The sequence below is a fragment of the Heterodontus francisci genome, chromosome 13 (assembly GCF_036365525.1).
Source record: "Heterodontus francisci isolate sHetFra1 chromosome 13, sHetFra1.hap1, whole genome shotgun sequence".
NCBI classification, from domain to species: Eukaryota; Metazoa; Chordata; class Chondrichthyes; order Heterodontiformes; family Heterodontidae; genus Heterodontus; species Heterodontus francisci.
Window position 1 is genome coordinate 16,321,155 of NC_090383.1, and position 25,292 is coordinate 16,346,446.

General features: G+C 40.5%; 1 protein-coding gene and 1 long non-coding RNA gene across 11 annotated transcripts in view; one reads left to right on the forward strand and one right to left on the reverse strand.

Moving 5' to 3' along the window:
- Positions 1 to 25,292, forward strand: part of ralgapa2 (Ral GTPase activating protein catalytic subunit alpha 2) — a 616,204-nt gene that overhangs the window by 512,223 nt on the left and 78,689 nt on the right. For all 10 annotated transcript variants that reach the window (XM_068044400.1, XM_068044396.1, XM_068044394.1 and 7 more), the window contains one exon: positions 18,436 to 18,557. In XM_068044400.1, coding sequence (XP_067900501.1) covers positions 18,436 to 18,557 — 122 coding nt within the window. The remainder of the gene's footprint in view (positions 1 to 18,435; positions 18,558 to 25,292) is intronic.
- On the reverse strand, positions 12,718 to 15,364 carry LOC137376242 (uncharacterized). Its single transcript, XR_010976156.1, has 3 exons — positions 15,285 to 15,364; positions 14,169 to 14,239; positions 12,718 to 12,772 (listed from the first exon to the last, which is right to left on the reverse strand). It is a non-coding gene; the product is annotated as an uncharacterized lncRNA (long non-coding RNA).

Genomic DNA, 25,292 nt, shown 5'->3' on the forward strand with positions numbered 1-25,292 from the left:
GGGTTGGATTTTAATTTTATACCCGAGCCAGGCTTTACTGTGAAGTATGGACATAGGTCAAAGCATGGGCTATAAGAATATAACAAAATAAATTAAATTATCATTAGGAAATATAGGTAAACACCTGGAATTTGTCATTGGCATGTTGGTTACATTATCTGGACATTGAAATCAAGCAATTTGAAAAAGTTAATAGAATGTTCATACATAGAGCCACAACACGAGAATACAAATCTACAAAGATCATGAGGTACTACAGTTCATTGGCTTGACCTCACTTTTCGGACTATGTTCACTTTTGGTCACAACCCAAAAAATTTGCGACGGTTTCGGAGAACAGCAACTAGTAACTGAGTCAATCCAGGCAAAATGAAAATCCTTGCGACAAATGAGTCTCATTCTTCTAAACTCCAATGAGTGTAGTTCCATCCTGCTCAACCATTCTGCATAAGACAACCCCTTCATCCTCGGAATCAACCAAGAGAACCTTCTCTGAACTGACTCCAAAGCAGGTATATTCTTCCTTAAATAAGTTGACCAAAACTGTACGCAGTACTCAAGGTGTGGTCTCACCAACACCCTGTACAGTTGTAGCAAGATTTCCCTACTCCATCTCCTTTGCAATAAAGGCCAACATTCCATTCCATCAGTGAAGCATTGATTTGATCAGCAATGCACGGTTTGAAAGGGCAGTGGAAGCAGATGCCATAATAACTTTCAAAAAGGAATTAGATAATTCCTTGAGAAGGGAAAGAGCAGGGGAGTGGGATTAATTGCATAGCTCTTTCAAAGAGTCGGCACAGGCGTGGTGGGCCGAATGGCCTCCTTCGGTGCTGAATGATTCTTTGATAAAGAGATAGAAATCCTAAAAGAACCAAGAGAAACAAATATGGCCAGAGATAGATGACATCTCCAAATGTTATTGGGAAATTTCTTCACAGAGAGGCATCGAACAGTAAACATAGAATGGACTCCCAGATATAGTGGAGGAGCAGAATCGATGAGATGTTGCAGTCGGATGGGAACTTTAGCATCATTATGAATGGATTTGTGTGTCCTTGTACAAGGAACACAAAGTTGATATGTGGGTACAGCAAGCAATTAGGAAGGCAAATGGTATGTTGGCCTTTATTGCAAGGTGGTTGGAGTAAAAAATTTCAGAAGTCTTGCTGTAATTGTACAGGACTTTGGTGAGACCATATTTGGAGTACTGTGTACAGTTTTAGCCTCCGTACCTAAGGAAATTTATACCTGCCTTCGAGGCTTTTTTTTTAATTCATTCATGGGATGTGGGCGTCACTGGCTATGCCAGCATTTATTGCCCATCCCTAATTGCCCTTGAGAAGGTGGTGATGATCTGCCTTCTTAAACCGCTGCAGTCCATGTGAGGTAGGTACACCCACAGTGCTGTTAGGAAGGGAGTTCCAGGATTTTGACCCGGCGACAGTGAAGGAACGGCGATATAGTTCCAAGTCAGGATGGTGTGTGGCTTGGAGGGGAACTTGCAGGTGGTGGTGTTCCTATGCATTTGCTGCCCTTGTCCTTCGAGGTGGTAGAGGTCGCGTGTTTGGAAGGTGCTGTCGAAAGAGCCTTGGTGCGTTGCTGCAATGCATCTTGTAGATGGTACACACTGCTGCCACTGTGCGTCGGTGGTGGAGGGAGTGAATGTTTGTAGATGGGGTGCCAATCAAGCGAGCTGCTTTGTTCTGGATGGTGTCGAGCTTCTTGAGTGTTGTTGGAGCTGCACCCATCCAGGCAAGTGGAGAGTATTCCATCACACTCCTGACTTGTGCCTTGTAGATGGTGGACAGGCTTTGGGGAGTAAGGGGTGAGTTACCCGCCTCAGGATTCCTAGCCTCTGACCTGCTCTTGCAGCCACGGTATTTATATGACTACTCCAGTTCAGTTTCTGGTTAACGGTAGCCCCTAGGATGTTGATAGTGGGGGATTCAGCGATGGTAATGCCATTGAATGTCAAGGGGAGATGGTTAGATTCTCTCTTGTTGGAGATGGTCATTGCCTGGCACTTGTGTGGCGCGAATGTCACTTACCACTTATCAGCCCAAGCCTGGATATTGTCCAGGTCTTGCTGCATTTCTACACGGACTGCTTCAGTATTTGAGGAGTCACGAATGGTGCGGAACATTGTGCAATCATCAGCAAACATCCCCACTTCTGACCTTATGATTGAAGGAAGGTCATTGATGAAGCAGCTGAAGATGGTTGGGCCTAGGACACTACCCTGAGGAACACCTGCAATGATGTCCTGGAGCTCAGATGATTGACCTCCAACAACCACAGCCATCTTCCTTTGCACTAGGTATGACTCCAACCAGCAGAGAGTTTTCCCCGTGATTCCCATTGACTCCAGTTTTGCTCGGGCTCCTTGATGCCATACTCGGTCAAATGCTGCTTTGATGTTAAGGGCAGTCACTCTCACCTCACGTCTTGAGTTCAGCTCTTTTGTCCATGTTTGAACAAAGCTGTAATGAGGTCAGGAGCGGAGTGGCCCTGGTGGAACCCAAACTGAGCATCACTCAGCAGTTATTGCTAAGCAAGTGCTGCTTGATGGCACTGTTGATGACACCTTCTATCACTTTACTGATGATTGAGAGTAGGCTGATGGGGCGGTAATTGGCCGGGTTGGACTTGTCCTGCTTTTTGTGTACAGGACATACCTGGGCAATTTTCCACATTGCCGGGTAGATGCCAGTGTTGTAGCTGTGCAACAAAGGCTCACACGATTGATTCCTGGGATTATAGAATTGTCCTCTGAAAGATTGAGTAGAATAGGCCTATACTCTCTTGAGGTTAGAAGAATGAGAGGTGATATCGTTGAACCATATAAGATTCTGAGAGGGCTTGGCACAGTAAATGTTGAGAGACTGTTTCTCCTGGCTGGAGAGTCTCGATCTGGGGAGCATAGTCTCAGGATAAGGGGATGGCCATTTTAGAGTGAGATGAGTAGAAATTTCTTCACTCAGAAGGTTGTGTCTTTGGAATACTCTACCCCAGAGGGCTGTGGATGCTCTGTCATTGAGTATATTCAAGGTTGAGATCAATAGATTTTTGGACTCTGTTGGGATTCTAGGGATAGGGCAGGGAAGTGGAGTTGAGGTCGAGGATCAACCATGATCTTGAATGGCAAAGCAGGCCTGGGGGGCCATAAGGCCGACTCCTGCTCCTATTTTTTGCGTTCTTATCAACCAAGATGACCAAATATCCACTTTCCTCCTCAGACAGGGTTTAGTGAGAGAGAGGAACTGAAGGAAATCAGTATTAGTAGAGAAATGATGTTGGGGAAATTGATGGGATTGAAGGCTGATAAATCCCCAGGGCTTGATGTCTGCATCCCAGAGTACTTAAGGAAGTGGCCCTAGAAATAGTGGATGCATTGGTGGTCATCTTCCAAGATTCTATAGACTGGAATAGTTCCTACAGATTGGAAGGTAGCTAATGTAACCCCACTATTTAAGAAGGGAGGTAGAGAGAAAGCAGGGAATTAAAGACCAGTCAGCCTGACGTCGGTAGTGGGGAAAATTCTCAAGTCCATTATCAAAGATTTTATAGCAGAGCACTTAGAGAACAGTGGTAGAATCGGACAGAGTCAGCATGGATTTATGAAAGGGAAATCATGCTTGAGAAATCTACTAGAATTCTTCGAGGATGTAGCTAGTAGAGTTGATGAGGGGGAGCCAGTGGATATGGTTTATTTGGACTTTCAGAAGGCTTTCGACAAAGTCCCACATAAGAGATTAGCATGTAAAATTAAAGCGCATGGGATTGGAGGTAGTGTATTGCGATGAATAGAAAATTGGTTGGCAGACAGGAAACAAAGAGTAGGGATAAATGAGTCTTTTTCCGAATGTCAGGCAGTGACTTGTAGGGTAACGCAGGGATCAGTGCTAGGACCCCAGCTATTCACAATATATATTAATGATTTAGTTGAGGGAACTAAATGTAATATCTCCAAATTTGCAGATGACAGAAAACTGGGTGGGAGGGTGAGTTGTGAGGAGGATGCAGAGAGGCTTCAGGGTGATTTGGACAAGTTGAGTGAGTGGGCAAATGCATGGCAGATGCAGTATAATGTGGATAAATGTGAGGTTATCCACTTTGGTGGCAAAAACAGAAAGGCAGATTATTATCTGAATGGCTATAAACTGAGAGATGGGAATATGCAACGAGACCTGGGTGTTCTCATACACAAGTTGCTGAAGGTCCAACAGGCAGTAAAAAAGACAAATGGTGTTCCGCAGGGATCTGTTCTGGGACCTCTGCTCTTTGTGATTTTTATAAATGACTTGGATGAGGAAGTAGAAGGCTGGGTTAGCAAGTTTGCCGATGACACGAAGGTTGCTGGAGTTGTGGATAGTGTGGAGGGCTGTTGTAGGTTGCAACGGGACATTGACAGGATGCAGAGCTGGGCTGAGAAGTGGCAGATGGAGTTCAACCTGGAAAAGTGTGAAGTGATTCATTTTGGAAGGTCGAATTTGAATGCAGAATAAGGGCTTAAAGACAGGATTCTTGGTAGTGTGGAGGAACAGAGGGATCTTGGGGTCCATGTCCATAGATCGCTCAAAGTTGCCACCCAAGTTGATAGGGTTGTTAAGAAGGCGTATGGTGTGTTGGCTTTCATTAACAGGGGGATTGAGTTTAAGAGCTGCGAGGTTATGCTGCAGCTCTATAAAGCCCTGGTTAGACCACACTTGGAATATTGTGTTCAGTTCTGGTCGCCTCATTATAGGAAGGATGTGGAAGCTTTAGAGAGGGTGCAGAGGAGAGTTACCAGGATGCTGTCTGGACTGGAGGGCATGTCTTACGAAGAAAGATTGAGGGAGCTGGGGCTTTTCTCATTGGAGCGAAGAAGGATGAGAGGTGACTTGATAGAGGGGTACAAGATGATGAGAGGCATAGATAGAGTGGATAGCCAAGACTTTTTCCCAGGGCGGAAAGGGCTATCACCAGGGGGCATAATTTTAAGGTGATTGGAGGAAGGTTTCGGGGAGATGTCAGAGGTAGGTTCTTTACACAGAGAGTGGTGGGTGCATGGAATGCACTGCCAGCGGTGGTAGTAGAAGCAGATATATTAGGGACATTTAAGCGACTCTTGGACAGGTACATGGATGATAGTAGAATGAAGGGTATGTAGTTAGTTTGATCTTAGAGTAGGTTAAAGGTTCGGCACAACATCGTGGGCCGAAGGGCCTGTACTGTGCTGTACTGTGCTATGTTCTATGTATGTTGGCCTTCATAGCGAGAGGATTCGAGTACAGGAGCAGGGATGTCTTGCTGCAAATGTATAGGGCCTTGGTGAGGCCACACCTAGAACATTGTGTCCAGTTTTGGTCTCCTTATCTGAGGAAGGATGTTCTTGCTATAGAGGGAGTGCAGCAAAGGTTTACCAGACTGATTTCTGGGATGGTGGGACTGACGTATGAAGAGAGATTGAATCGGTTAGGATTATATTCGCTGGACTTCAGAAGAGTGAGGGGGCATCTCATAGGAACCTATAAAATTCAAACAGAACTTGACAGGATAGATGCAGGAAGGATGTTCCCAATGGTGGGAGAGTCCAGAACCAGGGATCATAGTCTAAGGATACAGGGTAAACCATTCAGGACTGAGATGAGGAGAAATTTCTTCACCCAGAGAATGGTGAACCTGTGGAATTCGCTACCACAGAAAGCAGTTGAAGCCAAAACATTGTATGTTTTCAAGAAGGAGTTAGATATTGCGCTTGGGTTTAAAGGGATCAAAGCATACGGGGCAAAAGCGGGAACAGGTTACTGAGTTGGGTGATCAGCCATGATCATAACGAATGGCGGAGCAGGCTCGAAGGGCCGAATGGCCTACTCCTGCTCCTGTTTTCTATGTTTCTATGTAAATATAAAAGACAAAGATTTGCATTTATATCGCAGCTACCACAACCTCAGACTTTCCAAAGTGCTTTAACCAATTAAGTACTTAGTCATTAAGTATCTTGTGACCTCAAGTGTTCGTAGATGTGCTACTAGAGAGCTGAACTTTTCAAAATTAAAATACCGTTAATGGAGATCTTACCACATTAAATTAAATGATAAATATAATTTATTAGATCATTACTTCAAAGAATTGATGCCTTAAAATGGTACCATGCTGTTGTAAAAAGTTTAAATTGTTGACAGATTTTTTTGCACCTAATGGACAGTTCTGTTTTAATTATCAATGTAAAAAAAAACTTAATATAGTTAAATTTCCTCGATTCAGTCTCAATTTGCATGAATATGTATTTTGTGATATTTTGCTACTGTAGAGAAAACTGATCTAAATGCAGTTCACTCCTATCCATCTTCAAGTTGCAAAGCCGCTGCCATTTAATGTACCAGAGCAGTGAAAAAGATTGCTGCTGAAGTCCAGACTGGTAAAGGCAACAGACCAAAATATTTAACCAATGAATGAGATTTCCCGTTCTTAAATTGTATTTAAACCTTGTTATGCTAAATGTAAAAATCCTTCCACTGAAAAACCCCTCTCAAAATTAACATTTTATTCAATTTTTGAAAGGTACTTTCTATTCTATTTGTTTCCAAGTAATCAAATGCAACAGTATTCATACTTAGGGTGGCACTGGAAATGATGACCTCTCCCCTCACCCAAAACATCCTATCTTCTTTCTTATTGAGTACAAAATCAAAAATGAACAGGAGAAGAAAAATGAAAAAAAAATGAGTGACATTCTAACCAATCTAATTAATTGCACAAAAAATGCTTACTTATGCATTTTGAAGTGTTCTGTTTATTGCCATTAGGCTGGTCAGAAATCCCCTAGAATTTCAGGCTTAGAAATGAGATGCTGAAGATATTTGATGATAATGGAAAAGCTAATTCCTTTTTATAAGGACAAAAGTAGATCTTTGAGACTATGAAGTAGTTTTAACACATTGGCTAAAAAAAATTAAAAGCTATTTTTAGAGCTAATTGGAAAAAAAGTATTTTTAATTATTTTTATTTTAGTTAGCTTTAAAAGGGAATTGATTTTGGCACCAAGACCAGTGCAGATTGGAAATCAAAGCTGCAAACATCCTGGTCTCTATTGCTTGGCATTAAACTAGTCAGTGCATAACATGGAGCCTTATTAGGCCCCAAATAAAATTTAGGTTAATGTTGCCATTAATTTGCATACATCACAAGCAGCAGGTGCTAACACATCTCAAAGATATTTTTGCTTTAAGATTTATCTACCTGTGAGACAACAATACTAAGAACAACCCTTTCCAAACAAGGTCTGCAGACTTCAACAAGGCAGAACAGTCAATGAGAAATATTGAAGTGAAAAGAACTGAATTGCTTGAGCTTCATGGGCTGGATTGGCCACATGTTGCCCACGGTCCTTTTATACTCCCATGCTAAGCCATCAGGGATACTGCCAAAGAGTATTTTAACAATTTTTGATGGCTTTGTTATAATTCATTTGTTATAGCTGATAGATATGCCCACCAGCAGAGCTAACATTTGTGGCCAGTTTGGATCCAATTAGTAAATAGGTTGCAGGGTAAGTGAAGCCAATTTATAGTGGTGAATTAGCATAAAGATTGCAATTATAAACCACTGTTTTCATCCAGCTGAACAAGTAGTATTATGATGCAATACCAATAAGCTTTTATCACAGCCATGATAATAATGCATACATTGTAAGACTACCTAATACTATAGTCGATTTTGCAATGATCCAGGGTCCTGGTGAAATGTTTTTGAAGCCATCTTCAGAGACTTGGATATTTAAGTGATTTCTCCTATAATGTAAATCCTAGTCGTCATTCTTCACTTGTTCTTTGTTTGGCCTGATTCGCTTCTTTTAAGCCATTATCTGTGTATTTTTGTAGACTCTATTGTGCTTTTTTATTATATACTCCATCTGAATTAATCAGGATGTCGGCACATGTAAGAAGATTAGATTACAATGAAGAGATATTTTCTGCAATATTGTGGGAGAAAGATGGCTCATGTTAAAAATAAAATTAACTTATTATTAGATATATTAAGCTGTGTTAGAAATGTGCTGGTTAATTTACAAGAAACAACCAATTTTAGTGTTCATAACCATAACCATAATAGAGAGGAACAATCTAGAATGCTAATTAGTTGTGTCCCGTATGCTATCCAGTGATGCATCAAAATAATGCTTTATGAAGAGTTCTGCTGATTGTGAAATAACTTGGATCAACAGTATTCTGTTGTATTGGCAACGAAGTTAGAAATTAAAGTATCCTTAGTGTTTGACCTGATACATCTTCAAGGGATGAGAATATATGTGTATACATGACAGAAGGAGCTCACAGCTGATTCAAGTTCAGTATATTTTAAATCACTAAATAATAGGATCTGATAAATTGCAAGCTAACATAAATTTGAAATTCTCTCCACTACAAATCTTCCCATCCATCTCCCACTGTGAGGAAATAGCTCCTGCCCCAATATATTGTCTTCTGTTGCCTGCTGCACTCTCTCTCCTTGTCCCCTTCCCGTTTCGATCTCTCTGTGCTCCCCTCTATTCTTTCACTCCCCTCATCTGGGTTCAGTTATCCCAGCTGCTAATCTACTTGTCTTGAATGTTTTGACTTCTCTTGTGCAACACCATGGTAGATCGACTAGCAAATTAAAAATGGTGTTTGGTTACAAGATTCTAATTGAATTGCACCTGTAAAGCTGTTAAAGTAACATTATGTGACTCAGTAAGTCAAGTGGCACCCCACCTTTTGTGACCATCAATCAGTTAATCTGTGAAATCTCAAAGCAATTCCTAAATATGTTCACTGGCTGGTTCTGCAGCAACCTTGCCTTGGAAAATGTTAGGCATGTTAACACAGTCCTCAAGAAAAGAACAACAAAAAATTTGGAGGGGGAAGAAAATGGACATCAAACTCTTATGAACTGCAAAGAAAAAAAAGTTTCCTCATTTGAGGAGTATAATAAATAATGAAATGCAAAACATTGGGTCACCTGCAAGACATCTGCCTTCTACAGCTAAAATGGATCTGGTCTGGGGAATGATGTGGATCAAGTGTCAGGGGAACATTTAGGAGACAGTGATCATAGTATCATATAGTTTAGGTTAGCTATGGAAAATGACAAGGAGCAATCCAGAGTAAAGATAATTAACTGGGGGAGAGCCAACTTCAGTGGAGTGAGAATGGATCTGGCCCAAATAAATTGGAATTGAAGATTGGCAAGCAAAACTGTAACTGAACAATGGGCTGGCTTTAGAGAGGAGATAGTTCAGATACAATCAATGTATATTTCTATAAAGGGGAAAGGTAGGACAAACAGATCCAGAGTTGCCCAGATGACAAAAGAGATAGAGAGTAATATGAAGTAGAAAAAGTGTATATGACATCTGTCAGGTGGATAATACAATTGAGAACCAGGCTGAATATAGAAGGTTCAGAGGGGAAGTCAAATACAAATAAGAGAAGCAAAGAGCAAGTATGAGAAGAGACTGGCAGTTAACATAAAAGGGAATCTAGAACTCTTCCATGGGCATATAAATAGCCAAAGGGTGATGAAAGGAAGAGTGGGGCTGAGTAGGGACCAAAAAGGGAATTTATGCATGGAGACAGGGGACGTAGCTGAGGTACTAAATGAGTACTTTGTATCTGTCTTTACCATGGAAGAAGATACTGCCCAAGTCATGGTGAAAGAGGAGGTAGTTGAGACACTGGATGGAATAAAAATTGATAAAGTGGATGTATTAGATAGACTGGCTGCCCTTAAAGTTGATACGTCACCAGGACCAGATAGGATGCATCCAAAGGTACTGAGGGAAGTAAGGGTGGAAATTGCAGTGGCACTGGCTGTAATCTTCCAATCCTGCTTAAATATAGAGTGGTGCCAGAGGACTGGAGAATTGCAAATGTTACACCCTTTTAAAAAAAAAAGGTCCAAGGACGAGCCCAACAACTACAGGCCAGTCAGTTTAACCTCAGTGGGAAAGCTTTTAGAAATGATAATTCGGGACAAAATTAATAGTCACTTAGACAAATGTGGATTAATTAAGGAAAGCCAGCATGGATTTGTTATGGGCAAATAGTGTTTAACTAACTTGCTTAAGTTTTTTGATGAGGCAACAGAGAGGGTTGATGAGGGTAATGCAGTTCATGTGGTGTATATGGACTTCCAAAGGCATTTAGTAAAATACCACATAACAGGTTTGTCAGCAAAGTTAGAGCCCATGGAATAAAAAGGACAGTGGCAGCATGGATACAAAATTGGTTGAGTGATGGGAAACAGAGTGTAGTTGTTTTTCAGACTGAAGGAACGTATATTGTGGGGTCCCCCAGGAGTTAGTGTTAGGACCCCTGCTTTTCTTGAGCATGGCAGGTTGAAAAAGCGATAAATAAAGTGTATGAAATCCTGGGCTTTAGAAATAGGGGCATAGAGTACAAGAACAAGGAAGTTATGATAAATCTGTATAAAATACTGGTTCGGTCTCAACTGGAGTATTGTGTCCAGTTCTGGGCACCAACCACAATTTAGGAAGGATGTGAAGGCATTAGAGAGGCTGCAGAAAAGATTCACGAGAATAGTTTCAGGGATGAGAAACTTCGGTTATGTGGATAGGGCGGAGAATCTAGGTAGTTCACCTTGGAAAAGAGAAGATTAAGAGGAGATTTGATAGAGTTGCTCAAAATCCTGAGTGGTCTGGACAGAGTAGATAGGGAGAAACTGTTCCATTGGCGGAAGGATCCAGAACCAGGAGACACCGATTTAAGGTGATTGGTAAAAGAAGCAATGGCGACGTGAGGAAAAACCTTTTTATGCAGCGAGTGGTTAGGATCTGGAATGCACTGCCTGAGAGTATAAGGGAGGCAGATTCAATTGTGGCATTCAAAAGAGATTTGGATAATTGTCTGAAGAGAAAAGGCAGGGAAGTGGGACTAGATGAGTTGCCTGCCCACTGAGAGCTGCTGGCCAATCAGAGGCTGGCAGCTCTTTGGCTCAGCAGCGCCATCGGATCGGCGATGGCTGCTGTGAGAAAGACACCCACCCGAGGACTGGGTCGACACTGGATCCCAGACCCAGCTGAGTGATGGCGGGAGAGCTTTCACGGGGTGGCAGTTGTGGGGGTGGTGTAGGGGGGTAGGCAGCAAGGGCTCTCAGTGGGATCTCACTAACCCCCCCCCCCCCACCCTCTTCCACCCCAGGACCTGGAAAGCAACCCCACACATGTTTGCATGTTGTGCTCCCAGTGTGACAACAGGCCCACCTGCCATTGGGTTAGTACCAGCAGTGGTGAAAGAGGCCCTTAATTGGGTATTAATTCCTCCTTAAGGGCCACAACTGGCAACGGAGCAGGAAGGCCATCCATGGGCCTTCCCACCACAGACTTAATCGTGGTGGAGGTGGGAAGGTGGCAGGGCCCCTACCCACCACCATCCTGCCCGATTAAATGCCCTTGCCACCTCCAAACTTGGCACAGGGTAGAGAATAAAATCCAGCCCAAGGTTTCAGGTTGGTCACCTTTCATCAGAACTGGTCTTTATGGACCTTTGAAATACAAATGGCCCATCCACCACCCAAAGCAATGTTGGATGTCCGGGATGACTAAACATCCCTGCCACTCAGCATTGCATTGCACAAATACAGTAAAATATGTTGAATGATGTACTTTTGTTATTTGCATACTGTTACGATGCGCCTATATAGGAAGACATATTTATATCCCCATTGAGTTCCGTTCTGAAATCCAAATAGTGGCAGGGGAGAGCAAAGAGCTGGTATTGGCTCCCAAAGAACTTCTTCCCTAAGTCAGTTCAAGTTAGTATAAAAGCAAAATACTGCGGATGCTGGAAATCTGAAATAAAAACAAGAAATGCTGGAACCACTCAGCAGGTCTGGCAGCATCTGTGGAAAGAGAAGCAGAGTTAACGTTTCGGGTCAGTGACCCTTCATCGGAACAGTTCCGATGAAGGGTCACTGACCCGAAACGTTAACTCTGCTTCTCTTTCCACAGATGCTGCCAGACCTGCTGAGTGGTTCCAGCATTTCTTGTTTTTATTTCAGTTCAAGTTAAGCCTGGGATCCAACATTATTTGATCAGAAACCCAATTCAAGGTTTTCAACTGTATTGACAAGTCCTTTAAAATGTTTTTTTTCCTCAAAGGTCTGTATCAGAGCGAGAACTGACAGCTGTAGAGACTCCACAAGCTAACAAGCTACAGTTTCTAGCACATATACTGTCAGAATTCTTTTATTTTTAACAGCAAGTCTAGTCTTCTCTGAGCTTGTCAAGATTTCCTGTTTTTTAGCCCTGCCTCCCCCATTCCTGTATATTAATAGAATTACAGCTGCTGTAAAACCCCAGGGAAAATATTGTTAGGGGCAGTGAGAGTGTTTTTTGCTGTTGTATAAAACAAACTAGGTAAAGCATGTACTCTAACTTTTTCTGAAAGAACTTTCCTAGATTAAAAACAATTCCAGTTATTCAATGCAAAGGACTTTATTTAGCAAATGCAGCAGGTTACTTGTGTCACAAATAAACGTTTTCACTTTATTTATGGTTTTGTTTAATCTATATATTTAAAAATGTATCCTAAGTTGTTACTTCATTCGAAATAAAATAAAATCACATTTGTTTTATTAGTTTATCAAAACTCAAACATACAGAAAGAATATTGAGAAAGTTAAAATTACGGAAGAACGGCACTATCAAATTTGGAGGGAGCTTTTGAATAAAATTCCCAATTGAAATGTGCATTTAAGTAGATCCTTTTCATAATTGTAGATGTATTTTCTAAAAAAGTAAAGATGCAAATTAAATTAATTGTTAAGTTTTATACATTCCTTGGTACTTACTATTAAAACATTATTACCAAGTGGACAGCAAAGTTATTACCTTCACCCTCTGAGTTATACAGAAATTTATTTATGCAACTATGATGCATGTGGAAACAAATGCATTTCCATAATCTACGTGCATTCAGGAAAACACTTCATTTTCCAGAAATAATCAAAAGAATTTGACAGCACGTTCTCTGAGGACATCTCCTACAAACTTCTTTACAAAAGATAAGTGCCCTGTCCCACTTCCTCATCACAGCTCCTACTCACCCTGCCGAGTATAAATATCTGACTCACCCTTTGCAAAAGTCATGCAGACCTGCAGCACCTTGAAGATTATGATAGTGTTCCAGTATTTTAAAATTAAATTCATAGGATACTGTGATTATTATGTAATGTTCAATTATCAATGCACCAAAAGGTGTACAACAGAAATAGATACAAATTTATTAGATTTGAAAGTGAAAGGGTGAATTAGGCTTTGTTGCAAATTCAGTACTGGTTCAGGCCAGTGGTCACAGGAGTAACAGAATCTAATCCTGCCTGGTGTAGCCTACACAGTCAATTGTAAATCAGCATGTTGAAACATTCTGGTTTGTAGCATAAATCAGGCATCAGTGTATGTTTTAAAATTAGTTGGGCAGTTCAGTATTCAAAGGTTCTACTGACCTGCATGTTGATTCATCTGTCCAAGTCTGATCAAAGCAGCTATTGCACAAAATAGGAGTTGCTATTGAGGAACTTATTTTCTCCCTTTTTATTCTCCATTTGGAATTCCCTGATCAAGGAGACTGGAGTTGCCATGTGACTTTTTGACCATCTATTAAAGAATGCATGTGGCAGCGCAGGTTAACTTATTCCCTATGGAGGGGCATCTCTGCAAAATATATGCCTTTCATTAATTAGAAACCAGGGCATAACTGGTCATACAGTGTTTCTGTAGATCCTAACTAATCACAGGCATAAACTCCACTTCCATGGTTCTTCCCAATTAAATCTTTTGAATATAAAATAGATATAAATGTTTTCAGTCATTTCAAATTTGTTTGAATTATCTTCCGCAGTTCTAATGCTTAACAAGATAATGGAAGACTGAAGAAATGTACCAATCTCAACCATACATTACATTTGAGTTTCTTTATTATTTTTATCTCAGGATTCCTGATGTTTGGTTATAGTTTATATTTTCCTGATGTTTTTGAGTACTCCAAGTATTATCACCTTTCAGAATGCTACATTTATTTGATGCTTTGTATAACAGTGAGTCCTATAAGCAGACATTGTCCCTTATGATCCAGAATTTGTAATTTACTAAAGCAAAGGTGCAGTCCCCAAGGATTAACAGTTACCTTATTTGCAGTAATTGGTTCCCAGATTGAATGGAGTCTTGTTCTATGTTGCCAAACATTCTTCATATATTCTGTATATTAAACACAGATCATAGTTTTTACAGAGTAAAGAAACTACTGCATTTACTTTTAATCATATGTCAGGCAACATAACAAATGCAATGGATGCAAAACGTATAATTCAGCTGAGCATTTAGAAAATTTAAAAGTCCATAAGAGGCCAATAATCTTTTGTATGAATCACTTCTATCGAAATAGGATAGTTTTGATATTTTCTGGCCTTTACCATTTGCAATATTATTGTATCCTAGTGCATTGCAACATAACATCTCGAGCATGCAAGAAGCAGGAATCCTTTGTCCGTTTATAACAATCTCAAGTCCTGAATAATTTTCTCCTTCCAGCTCAATTAAACTCTACTGCCACCTCAGCTGCATCAATTTAGTACAGACCAGGAATTGACTTTGGGACCTCCTAGTCTGAATGAAGGACAATATTTTGTCTCATAATATATATCACTCAGAATTATTGGAAGTAGAATAATTAGAAACAACGTTACAGTGTTACATTTTCATTTACAGTAACTTTTCTGAATTTTTTGGGGGGAGACAAGCATCAATAACTTGAGAACATTACGTAGATTTAGCTTTCATTATGTGTGGCACATAACTAAGCAAATCTACACTTGAAAAAAAATGACTAAATCCTGAAATGCATTGTTTCAGTTAAATTATTTCCACTGTTTTATCTAGTTACTTACGTTGCAGACAATTTTGCTACGTAGGTGTATCCTATCTGTGGAAATCATGTCTTCATACTTCAGCCAATATTTAGTCAAGCAATCACAGTACCAGCCATGTAGAAATTATCTGCATTTATGATAATGGAGGACCATATGGCTTTATTTACCTTTTGTGCTTTCCCGATTTATTTTATGTGGTCGCATCAATTTTGAGAGAGCTCAATTTTTAATGAGACTGGAGAGAAACTGTTCCTCATGCCTACCTTAATTTTACTGTGTTTTTCTCTTTGCTGAGGTAATGCTTTTGATGCATTTCTCATTAAGTGGCCTTTTTTGCATGGCTGTGCGTTTACGGTCTTTGCTAATGCACTTACTTTCAAAGTGACTCATTCTTAGTGACATCAGTTCCCATGGCAATGAGGACTTGATGTGCCTTTTCCTTTCTGTGTTGCCCTATGAGCTGTAACATAAGGAATTAATTGAATTGTAAAGGAATTTTTCATCTAATATTTGATAATTATTTCCATGTAATTCACTTTGGTATCAGAAAGATAGTTAACTCATATCAAATATCTTTAATATTCTTCATATTTAGAATCTAACGTTCTACAACATTTTGAATTATAGGCATTCTATATGATTGTGGATGTTAACTGGTTAATTATTCCTTCGCTTTATGCTTGTAATAGTCTGTCTCCTCTTTTAAAAAGATAATTGCATTTAATGCTGGCAATCAATACTGAAGAACCAGTAAACTGAACCACAGAAACCTTCTGATACGAATATCTACAGAACTTAAAAAGACTGATAAATATCAAGTCCCTTTGTTTGCACAGTTTTGTATAAAATTCAAATATGTCTAATAATAACAACGAAAACAATAAAATCTTAGTCCCAAACTATCTAACTATTCTTTAGATGCAACTTAGTTTTGTTTTGTTTTTTAATTTGCATCTCAACAGTTTGAACCTATTCTGTCAGCTTCACAGATAAACATTAGATCTGATGCAAATTTAAATGTTAAACTTAGCTAGTATTTTGCCACTGTTGTGAACTAAACTGTTACCCTAGTGAATAAACAGAAACTCAAGTTCATACATAACAGTGTAATGAGCATTTCAAGGGTTAAAGCATACATTGGATAAAATCCTAATAGCTGCAGTGAGCTATCATTGTTCCTCCTCCTTCCAAACTTGATGCATGTTGTCACAGTCCATATTACTGACTGCCTGCTTGCCTTCATAAGCGAACTGGCTATTGTACTGGATCATTTGGGTCTACGTTAATTTGGAGGCCCTAGTCTTACTCTCTTTGCATACATTATTTAGTGAATGTCTCTGTTTTGTTAGCAGTTGTGTGCTGCATTGTATGCTTATGTGTTAGTTACGCAGGACCTTTCATTAAACAGCAGGGTGTTATTAGCCATCGCCTGAAAGGGCTTTGCATTGTTTCTGCCTTGTTTAAACTGAGCCCAGAAGCTGACTACAGACTATTGGCCAAGCAATGAATTGGCAACTGATGACAGGCCCATAGAGGGCCTGAGGCTCAGGTGGCTCCCGGCCTCAACTTTAGCTCAGCTCTTTCAACAATTTGTCACGCCCAAGCCTGCTCCTGCTGCGCCAGCACGTGCCAGCTTAGTGTCAAAGCGCCTGTTCGCCAGACGGACACACCAGCCCAACAGCCTGCTGTTGACGAGGCCAGTGGCTTGCTGTGGCAATATGGAGTAGAGAGGCCTAGCAACAGCCTGTATGTATTTCAGGAAAAGACGACTTCTAATGACTTGTGAATGGCATCAGTTGGTCCCTAAAGAATTGACAGAGAATGTGTGCCTCTGCTCTTACCAAATTAAGCGGGCTATTCATTAACTAGGGTCATCAGAATTTGAGTCTGTATAGAGAAAGGCCAACAATAAATAAACTTGGGTCCATATTTCAATTCTCGCATTAAATAGTGAACACACAAAAGAATTTTAAATTTAAAGCATACTATAAACTGCACTATACGCTCATCAGCCTTGTATGACTATTTAAATAATTTGAGAGATGCATTTCCTTTTTTGTTCACTCATTTTAAAATATTTTTCATAACCTTCCATCACATAGCTGTAATATTCTGGAAAACATAGATTCTAAATTTGAGAAGCACCCTCCCCACCAACCCAAGCCCCAGAAAACTTTAATGTATTTACAGAGAATTTGATCTTGGATTTTATTTTACACAAAAGGTGCAATAAGTCAGTTTAAAAATAGCGATTGAGCCCAATTTCTCCATTTTAGGGGTTTTTATCGCGTGCTTTTATGTATTCCTATTTTGGCTTTGAGTACTTCAAATTGTTACATCAACTTGATGTTCTTGGGGGGAATTAAAGATAGCATCAAGCTTTACAAGGGCCAGGGTTTTGTATGTGATTTATAACTGTATTTTCTACTGCCTCTGTAGAGGGGGAAACTTTACACAAAGAAGAAAATAAAAGCTCTCCACAGTGTATCATGAAAAGCAGCTAGAAGCAGGGGTCCTATTAGGGCAGCTGGCAGGTTGTTGAACCCTGTCACACTTTTAAGTTATTGGTGACTGGTTTTTGATTACTGTGCCAGTTCCAAGTTTTACTTTGGTCATAGGAAAGCAATTTAGTGGTGTTTTATTGCAGATAATGTAATCAGATTTTTGACAGAGTGTATTTCTTGTATGGTGTTTTATTTTGCTGCTGTAGCTCCCAGTCTTAAATAATAATTTGTGGCAGGTCTGGCATGTGCTGATTATTAACTGTGACACAGCTGAAATTGAATACTGTGCAGAGGTGCAGTGACGTCTTCCAACGTGTTTATGTTGAAGTATTCTTAATTGATTGATACAAAGTTTTACAACACGTTGTAGGGAGAGTTCTGTTCAAATTGTAATTATGAATGGCTGGGCCATACAGAAGATTTCTGCACCAGAGGCTACATTGCTTACACATTGATCACATATATTAGAAGAATAACAATAATAAAGCTTAACGTTTTGACTTAACTTGGGTGTTCCATTTCCCTGTTCTTTCTGGTAAATGTTTTTAAACATGTTAAATTCTGTGTAAGTGTGCAATGGCAAGTAGATGGCAATCTAAAAATTGTAAATATTGTCCAACCATCTGTCATGTTATTATGGAATTTGTTCCCTCAGCAGAATGAATTATTTATTTCCATTTAACTATATGAAAACATATTCTTGTGGAGAAACTGTCAATAACTATAAATGATGACTGTACATATTGTTTACACAGAGTTCACTGACATTTGTTAGAATACATGTTATTAGAATTCTTCATTTCGAAATGCATCTTGATTTTAAGGAAAATCATGAAACATCAGTGACATCAAAATATAATCTGCAACAGAAAACTATCAAATTTTGTATTTTAAAAAAAAATAATCCATTTTTTAACAGTTGAAAATACAGGTGTTGAATAGGCATTGTTAAGTGTTGCATAGGACTTTTACGATGTTTACCTGCATATGTCTTTGGAGATTTCTTTAACCAGTCATACAGTTATGAAGAAAGAGCTCAGTATGTCGAAGCAATAGTTCAGCAACACAAAGAGATCATGACATTTGAAGATTTTGCAGCCCAAAGCTTCTCTCCCTCCCCAACCTACTCGCTCAGTAACATGGGTAAGTCGACATTATTCTTTTATTTTATGGAGCACTTCAGTGACAGATGCACACCCATTTTCTGCAGATAAATGCTTACAAATTCAAGACCATCTTCCTTCCTTATAATAAACTAATGAATATCAAAAGGAATAAAGGTGCTCATTTAAATTTTTTTATCAAAGCTGTCTCTTTATCCATTTTCAAGCCTTTTCTCTCAGTTAGCTGGTTAACCTTCCAATTCAGCTAGGTTAATGAACTTGCGCAGAACAATGTCTTCACACTGAGTGAAGGATGCAGATTACTTGCTATGCATTGAAGGTGCTATGCAGGATCTTACCCAAATTAGTGTTCAATTGAGGGAAAAGGATCCTGCGGCACAGAAGTTGTTGATGTTCCATGTTGATGCTGCAGCTGTTTGTAAAGGTTGAGTAGTAATACTCCAGAATCCAAATAAATTACATAAATCAGTTCTAAAGAGGTGCTATCAACTGAAAGTAGTCAGCGGAAAGCTATTAGACTGCAATAACCCTTTTTTTTTTGCTGAAAATTTCATGTAAAACTGTAAATACATCGTCAGAAAAACTTCAGCCTTTTCTAGAATCTGCATCTTCAAATTAAATTTTGTACAGATTTTGGTATCAAATGTTGCAAACAACCAAATACATTCTTTTCACAAACAATTATAATGAAGTCTTCAGGTGCACCTAGTATGAGGTTCATCAATGAAGTGACATAATGTAACAAAAGTATTTCAGAGGTTTTTATAAGTAATATTCAGTTTTGTTCATATTGAAGTGTTTAAGCAGGTCACTGAAAATATTTGTGCATTGATTTCCATGTTGGCCTTGTTTGACATGGTCTTGTAAAGGCTATTACACACATCAGAGAATGGATTCTTAAGTAATCTATGTTGTATAATACCAACAGAGAAAAATATCCTCCATCATGGATTAGCTTGCTGATTTTATTATTCTTATTTCTGTTAGGAATAGAGACATTTTAAGAACGGGAAAGGGCCATTTGATATAACAAATCTAACCATTTTAGTTGATTTCACGAATTTTCCATCATGTCCCTCAATCCCCTCTTTGTCCAAAAACAAAGAAACATAGAATCATTGAATGGTTACAGCACAGAAGGAGTTCATTCAGCCCATGCCCATGCCATCTCTCTGCAAGAGCAATTCATCTAGTCCCACTCCCTGCCTTTTCCCCATAGCCCTGCAATTTTTTTCTGTTCAGATCATTATTCAATTCCCTTTTGAAAGCCACAATTGAATCTGCCTCCATGCACTCAGGCAGTGCAATCCAGATCCTAACCACTCACTATGTTTAAAAAAAAAATGTTTCCTCATGTCGCCTTTGGTTCTTTTGCCATTCATCTTAAATCGGTGTCCTCTGGTTCTTGACCCTTCCACCAATAGAGTTAGAGTTATACAGCACAGAAACAGGCCCTTTGGCCCATCGTGTCTGTGCCAGCCATCAAGCACCTAACTACTCTAGTCCTATTTTCCAGAACTTGGCCCATAGCCTTGTATGCTAAGGCGTTTCAAGTGCTCATCTAAGTACTTAAATGTTGTGAGGGTTTTTGCCTCTACCACCCCTTCAGGCAGTGTATTCCAGATTCCAACCACCCTCTGGGTGGAAAATGTTTTCCTCAAATCCCCTCTAAACCTCCTGCCCCTTACCTTAAATCTATGCCCCCTGGTTACTGACCCCTCCGCTAACGGAAAAAGTGTCATCCTATCGAACCTATCAATGCCCCTCAAAATTTTGTATACCTCAATTATGTCCCCCCTCAGCCTTCTTTGTTCCAAGGAAAACAACCTCAGCCTTTTCAGTCTCTCTTCATAGCTGAAATGCTCCAGCCCAGGCAACATCCTGGTGAATCTCCTCTGCACCCTCTCCAGGGCAATCACATCCTTCCTATAGTGTGGTGCCCAGAACTGTACACAGTACTCCAGCTGTGGCCTAACTAGCGCTTTATACAGCTCCATCATAACCTCCCTGCTCTTATATTCTATGTCTCTGCTCGATACTCCCTATCTACTCTGTCCAGACCCCTCATACTTTCGAACACCCCAGCTTCTCCACAATCTATCCATGTAGCTGAAGTCCCTCATCCCTGGAACCATTCTCGTGAATCCTTTCTACACCTTCTCCAATGCCTTTACATCCTTTCTAAAATGTGGTGCCCAGAATTGAACACAATACTCCAGTTGAGGCCAAACCAGTGTTTTATAAAGGTTCATCATAACTTCCTTGCTTTTGTATTCTATGCCTCTGTTTATAAAGCCAAGGATCCTGTATGCTTTATTTACCACTTTCTCATCTTGTCCTGCCACCTTCAAGAATTTATGCAGATATGCCCCCAGGTCCCTCTGCTCCTGCACCCCCTTTAGAATTATGTCCTTTAATTTATATTGCCTCGCCTCATTCTTCCTACTAAAATGTATCACTACACACTTCACTGCATTAAATTTCATCTGCCATATGTCCGCCTATTCCACCAGTCAGTCTATGTCCTCCTTGAAGTCTATCACGATCCTTCTCACAGTTCACAATTCTTCCAGATTTTGTGTCATCCACAAATATTCAAATTTTGCCCTGCATGCCCAAGGTCTAGGTCATTAATATAGATCATGATCCTAATAATCCCTTGGGAATCCCACTATATACCTTCCTCCAGTCCAAGAAACAACCATTCATAACTACTCCGTTTCCTCTTGCTCAGCCAACTTCGTATCCATGCTGCCACTATCCCTTTTATTCCATGGGCCTTAACTTTGCTGACAACCTGTTATGTGGCACTTTATCAAACGCCTCTTGGAAGTCCATGCATACCACTTCAACCACATTATCCTCATCAACTCTCTCTCTTACCCCATCAAAAAACTCAAGAAAGTTAGTTAAACATTATTTGCCTTTAATAAATCCGTGCTGGCTTTCCTTAATTAATCCACAGTTGTCCACGTGACTCTTAATTTTATCCTGGATTATCATTTCTAAAAGCTTTCCCACCATTGAGATTAAACTGACTGGCCTGTAGTTGCTGAGCTTATCCTTATATCCTTTTTTGAACATGAGAGTAACATTTGCAATTCTCCAGTCCTCTGGCACCACTCCTATATCTAAGGAAGATTGGAAGAGTATGGACAGTGCGTCTGCAATTTTCACCCTTACTTCCCTCAGTATCCTCTGATGCATCTATTCCAGCCCAACTTTAAATGCAGCCAGCCTTTCTAATACTTCCTCGTTATCAATTTTTAGCTCATCCAATGTCTCAACTACCACCTCTTTCACTATGACTTTGGCAGCATCTTCTTCCATGGTAAAGACAGATGCAAAGTACTCAATTAGCATCTCAACCAAGCCTTCTGCCTCCATATATAAATCTCCTTTTTGGTCCCTAATCAGCCCTACTCCTTTATAGCCCTTTTACTATGTATATTCCTAATGAAGACTTTTGGATTCCCTTTTATGTTAGTTGCCAGTCTCTCCTCATACTCTCGTTGCTTCTCTTCATTCCTTTTTTCATTTCAGTGGGGGTCCCCAGGGGTCAATGTTGGGACCCCTGTTTTTTTATATATATTAATGACCTAGACTTGGGTGTACAGGGCACAATTTCAAAATTTGCAGATGACACAAAACTTGGAAGTATTGTGCACTGTAAGGAGGTGAGTTATAAATGTCAAGAGAATATAGACAGGCTGGTGGAATAGGTGGACAAGTGGCAGATGAAATTTAATGCAGAGAAATCTACAGGGTTGTTTTCCTTGGAACAGAGAAGGCTGAGGGGGGACACGATTGAGGTGTACAAGATTATGAGGGGCATTGATATGTTAGATAGGAAGAAACTTTTTCCCTTAGCGGAGGATTCAGTAACCAGGGGGCATAGATTTAAGGTAAGGGGAAGGAAGTTTAGAGGGGATTTGAGGAAAAAATCTTCACCCAACGGGTGGTTGGAATCTGGAACACACTGCCTGAAGAGGTGGTGGAGGCAGGAACCCTCACAACATTTAAGAGGTATTTAGATGAACACTTGAAACGCCAAAGCATACAAGGCTACGGGCCAAGTGCAGGAATATGGGATTAGAATAGTTGGGTGCACAGACATGATGGGCCGAAGGACCTGTTTCTGTGCTGTTTAGCTCTATGACTCTAAATCGCGGTGCAGTGGTTAGCACCGCAGCCTCACAGCTCCAGCGACCCAGGTTTAATTATGGGTACTGCCTGTGCGGAGTTTGCAAGTTCTCCCTGTGACCGCGTGGGTTTTCACCGGGTGCTCCGGTTTCCTCCCACAGCCAAAGACTTGTAGGTTGATAGGTAAATTGGCCATTATAAATTGCCCCTAGTATAGGTAGGTGGTAGGGGAATAAAGGGACAGGTGGGGATGTGGTAGGAATATGGGATTAGTGTAGGATTAGTATAAATGGGTGGTTGATGGTCAGCACAGACTCGGTGGGCCGAAGGGCCTGTTTCAGTGCTGTATCTCTAAATAAATAAATAAATGTGAAGTGATTCATTTTGGTAGGAAGAACGAGGAGAAACAATATAAATTAAAGGGTACAATTTTAAAGGGGTTGCAGGAGCAGAGTGATCTTGGGGGTATATGTGCACTAATCATTGAAGGTGCCAGGCAGGTTGAGAAAGCAGTTAATAAAGCATACAGGATCCTTGGCTTTATAAATAGGGACATAGATTACAAGAGCGAATGGCCTCCTTCTGTGCTGTAACTATTCTATGATTCTCCTCTGAACTTTCTATATTCAGCCTGATTCTCACTTGTATCAACCCTACATTTTTACATGCACCCTTTTTCTGCTTCATCTTACTCTCTTGCGTTATCCAGGGAACTCTGGATTTGTTTGCCCTACTTTTTCCCCTAGTGGGAATGTACCTGGACTGTGCCCAAACTATCTCCTCTAACTATAGTTTTTGCAGCTCTGTAATTTCCTTGCAAATTTGTTCCTCTATATCTTTCCCACTAGTTGGTGGCCTACCACTAGTGTAATGGTACCTCTATTGTTTCTTAGCTCTAACCAAATAGATTCTTTCCTTTACCCCTCTAGGACTGCACTGTAATATTCTCCTTAATTTTACGACCTCTCCTACTTTCTTTCCTTCCCTATCTTTCCTGAACACCTTGTACCCAGAAATATTTAATACCCAGTCCTGCCCTTTTTTTGAGCATGGTTTCTGTTATTGCTGTAGCATCATACTCCCACATGGCTATCTGTGCCTGTGGCTCACCAACATGTCAACTTAATTTAGACCTTATTACATTCCCTCTTACTTTGACTGCACTTAATACCTTACTATTTCTTACTCTAATACTATCTGTCTCTCCCACATGTTTGTGCAGCTTGTTTCTCCTCGCTAATGTTTCCACTTCCTGGTTCCCATTCCCCGGTCAAGTTAGTTTAAACCTTTCCCCAATAGCACAAGCAAACCACCCCACAAGGACATTGGTACTGGCTTTGCTGAGCTGCAACTTGTCTGGCCTGTACAGGCCCCATTTCCCCAAGAACCAGTTTTCAATGTTCCAGGAACCTAAAGCCCTCCCTCTTGCACCATCTCTCCAGCCACACATTCATCTGCTGTATCCTGTTTCTGTACTCATTAGCAAATGGCACCCGGAATAATCTGGAGATTACTACTTCAGAGGTCCTACTTACTAGTTTCTTTCCTAGATCCCCAAAATTACTTCTCCCTCTTTGTCGTTAGTGCTGATATGGACCACGACACTGGCTGTCCATCCTCCTCCCTCAAGAGTGCTCTGCAGCCGTTCAATGACATCCTTGATCCTGGCATCAGGGAGGCGACATACCATCTCCTCGATTCACATCTGTGGCCACAGAAATGCCAGTTTGTTCCCCAAACTATAGAATCCCCTATCACGATTGCTTTTCCAATCTTTCTTCTGCCTCAATGTACAGCTGAGCCAGCTGTGGTGCTCTGAACTTGGCTCTGGCTATATTCCCCAGAGGAACCATCACCCTCGCCAGTATTCAGAACTAAATACTGGTTGGATAATGAGGTTCACTCAAGGGACTCCTGCACTATCGACCAGGTCTTCCTTGACTGTCTAGCAGTCGCCCAATCCCCCTCTGCGTGCACACCCTTAAGCCGCAAGGTGACCACAAGACACATGTATTGTCTCTTGAAATAATTTATGCCATTTACTTCTATGGTATTTCCGGTAACTTATGCTATATGCTTTCTGGTTATGTTAAGTAATTCTGCTTTAATCCACTGTTTGGCATCTTTTAAATTATTTCCTTTAGCTTTTGAAAGCTTCATTACTGTATATAATTTGCCTGAAACAACTTCATCCTTGAAATTTGTTTATAGAAAAACATAGAATCATAGATTCATCACAGCACAGAAGGAGGCCCTTCAGCCCATCGAGTCTGCCAGCTCTCGGTTGAGCAATCCAATCAGTCCCAATCCCCTGCTCTATCCCCATAGCCCTGCTAGTTAAGTGCCCATCCAATTTCCTTTTGAAATCATTCATCATTTCCAGGTCCACCACTCTCATAGGCAGCGAGTTCTAGGTCATTACCACTCGCTGTGTAAAAAAAGTTCTTCCTCACGTCCCCTCTGCATCTCTTCCTGTTACGACCAGGTGAGGAAGGGGTCTCAGGCTCCCCTCTCACCCCTTCTCTGGTTTGACTGTACCAGGGTTTATCTTTTAAACACAGTGATTTAACATACCACCTCAGTCAGCTCCTGCTCCTCTAATTATAATTGT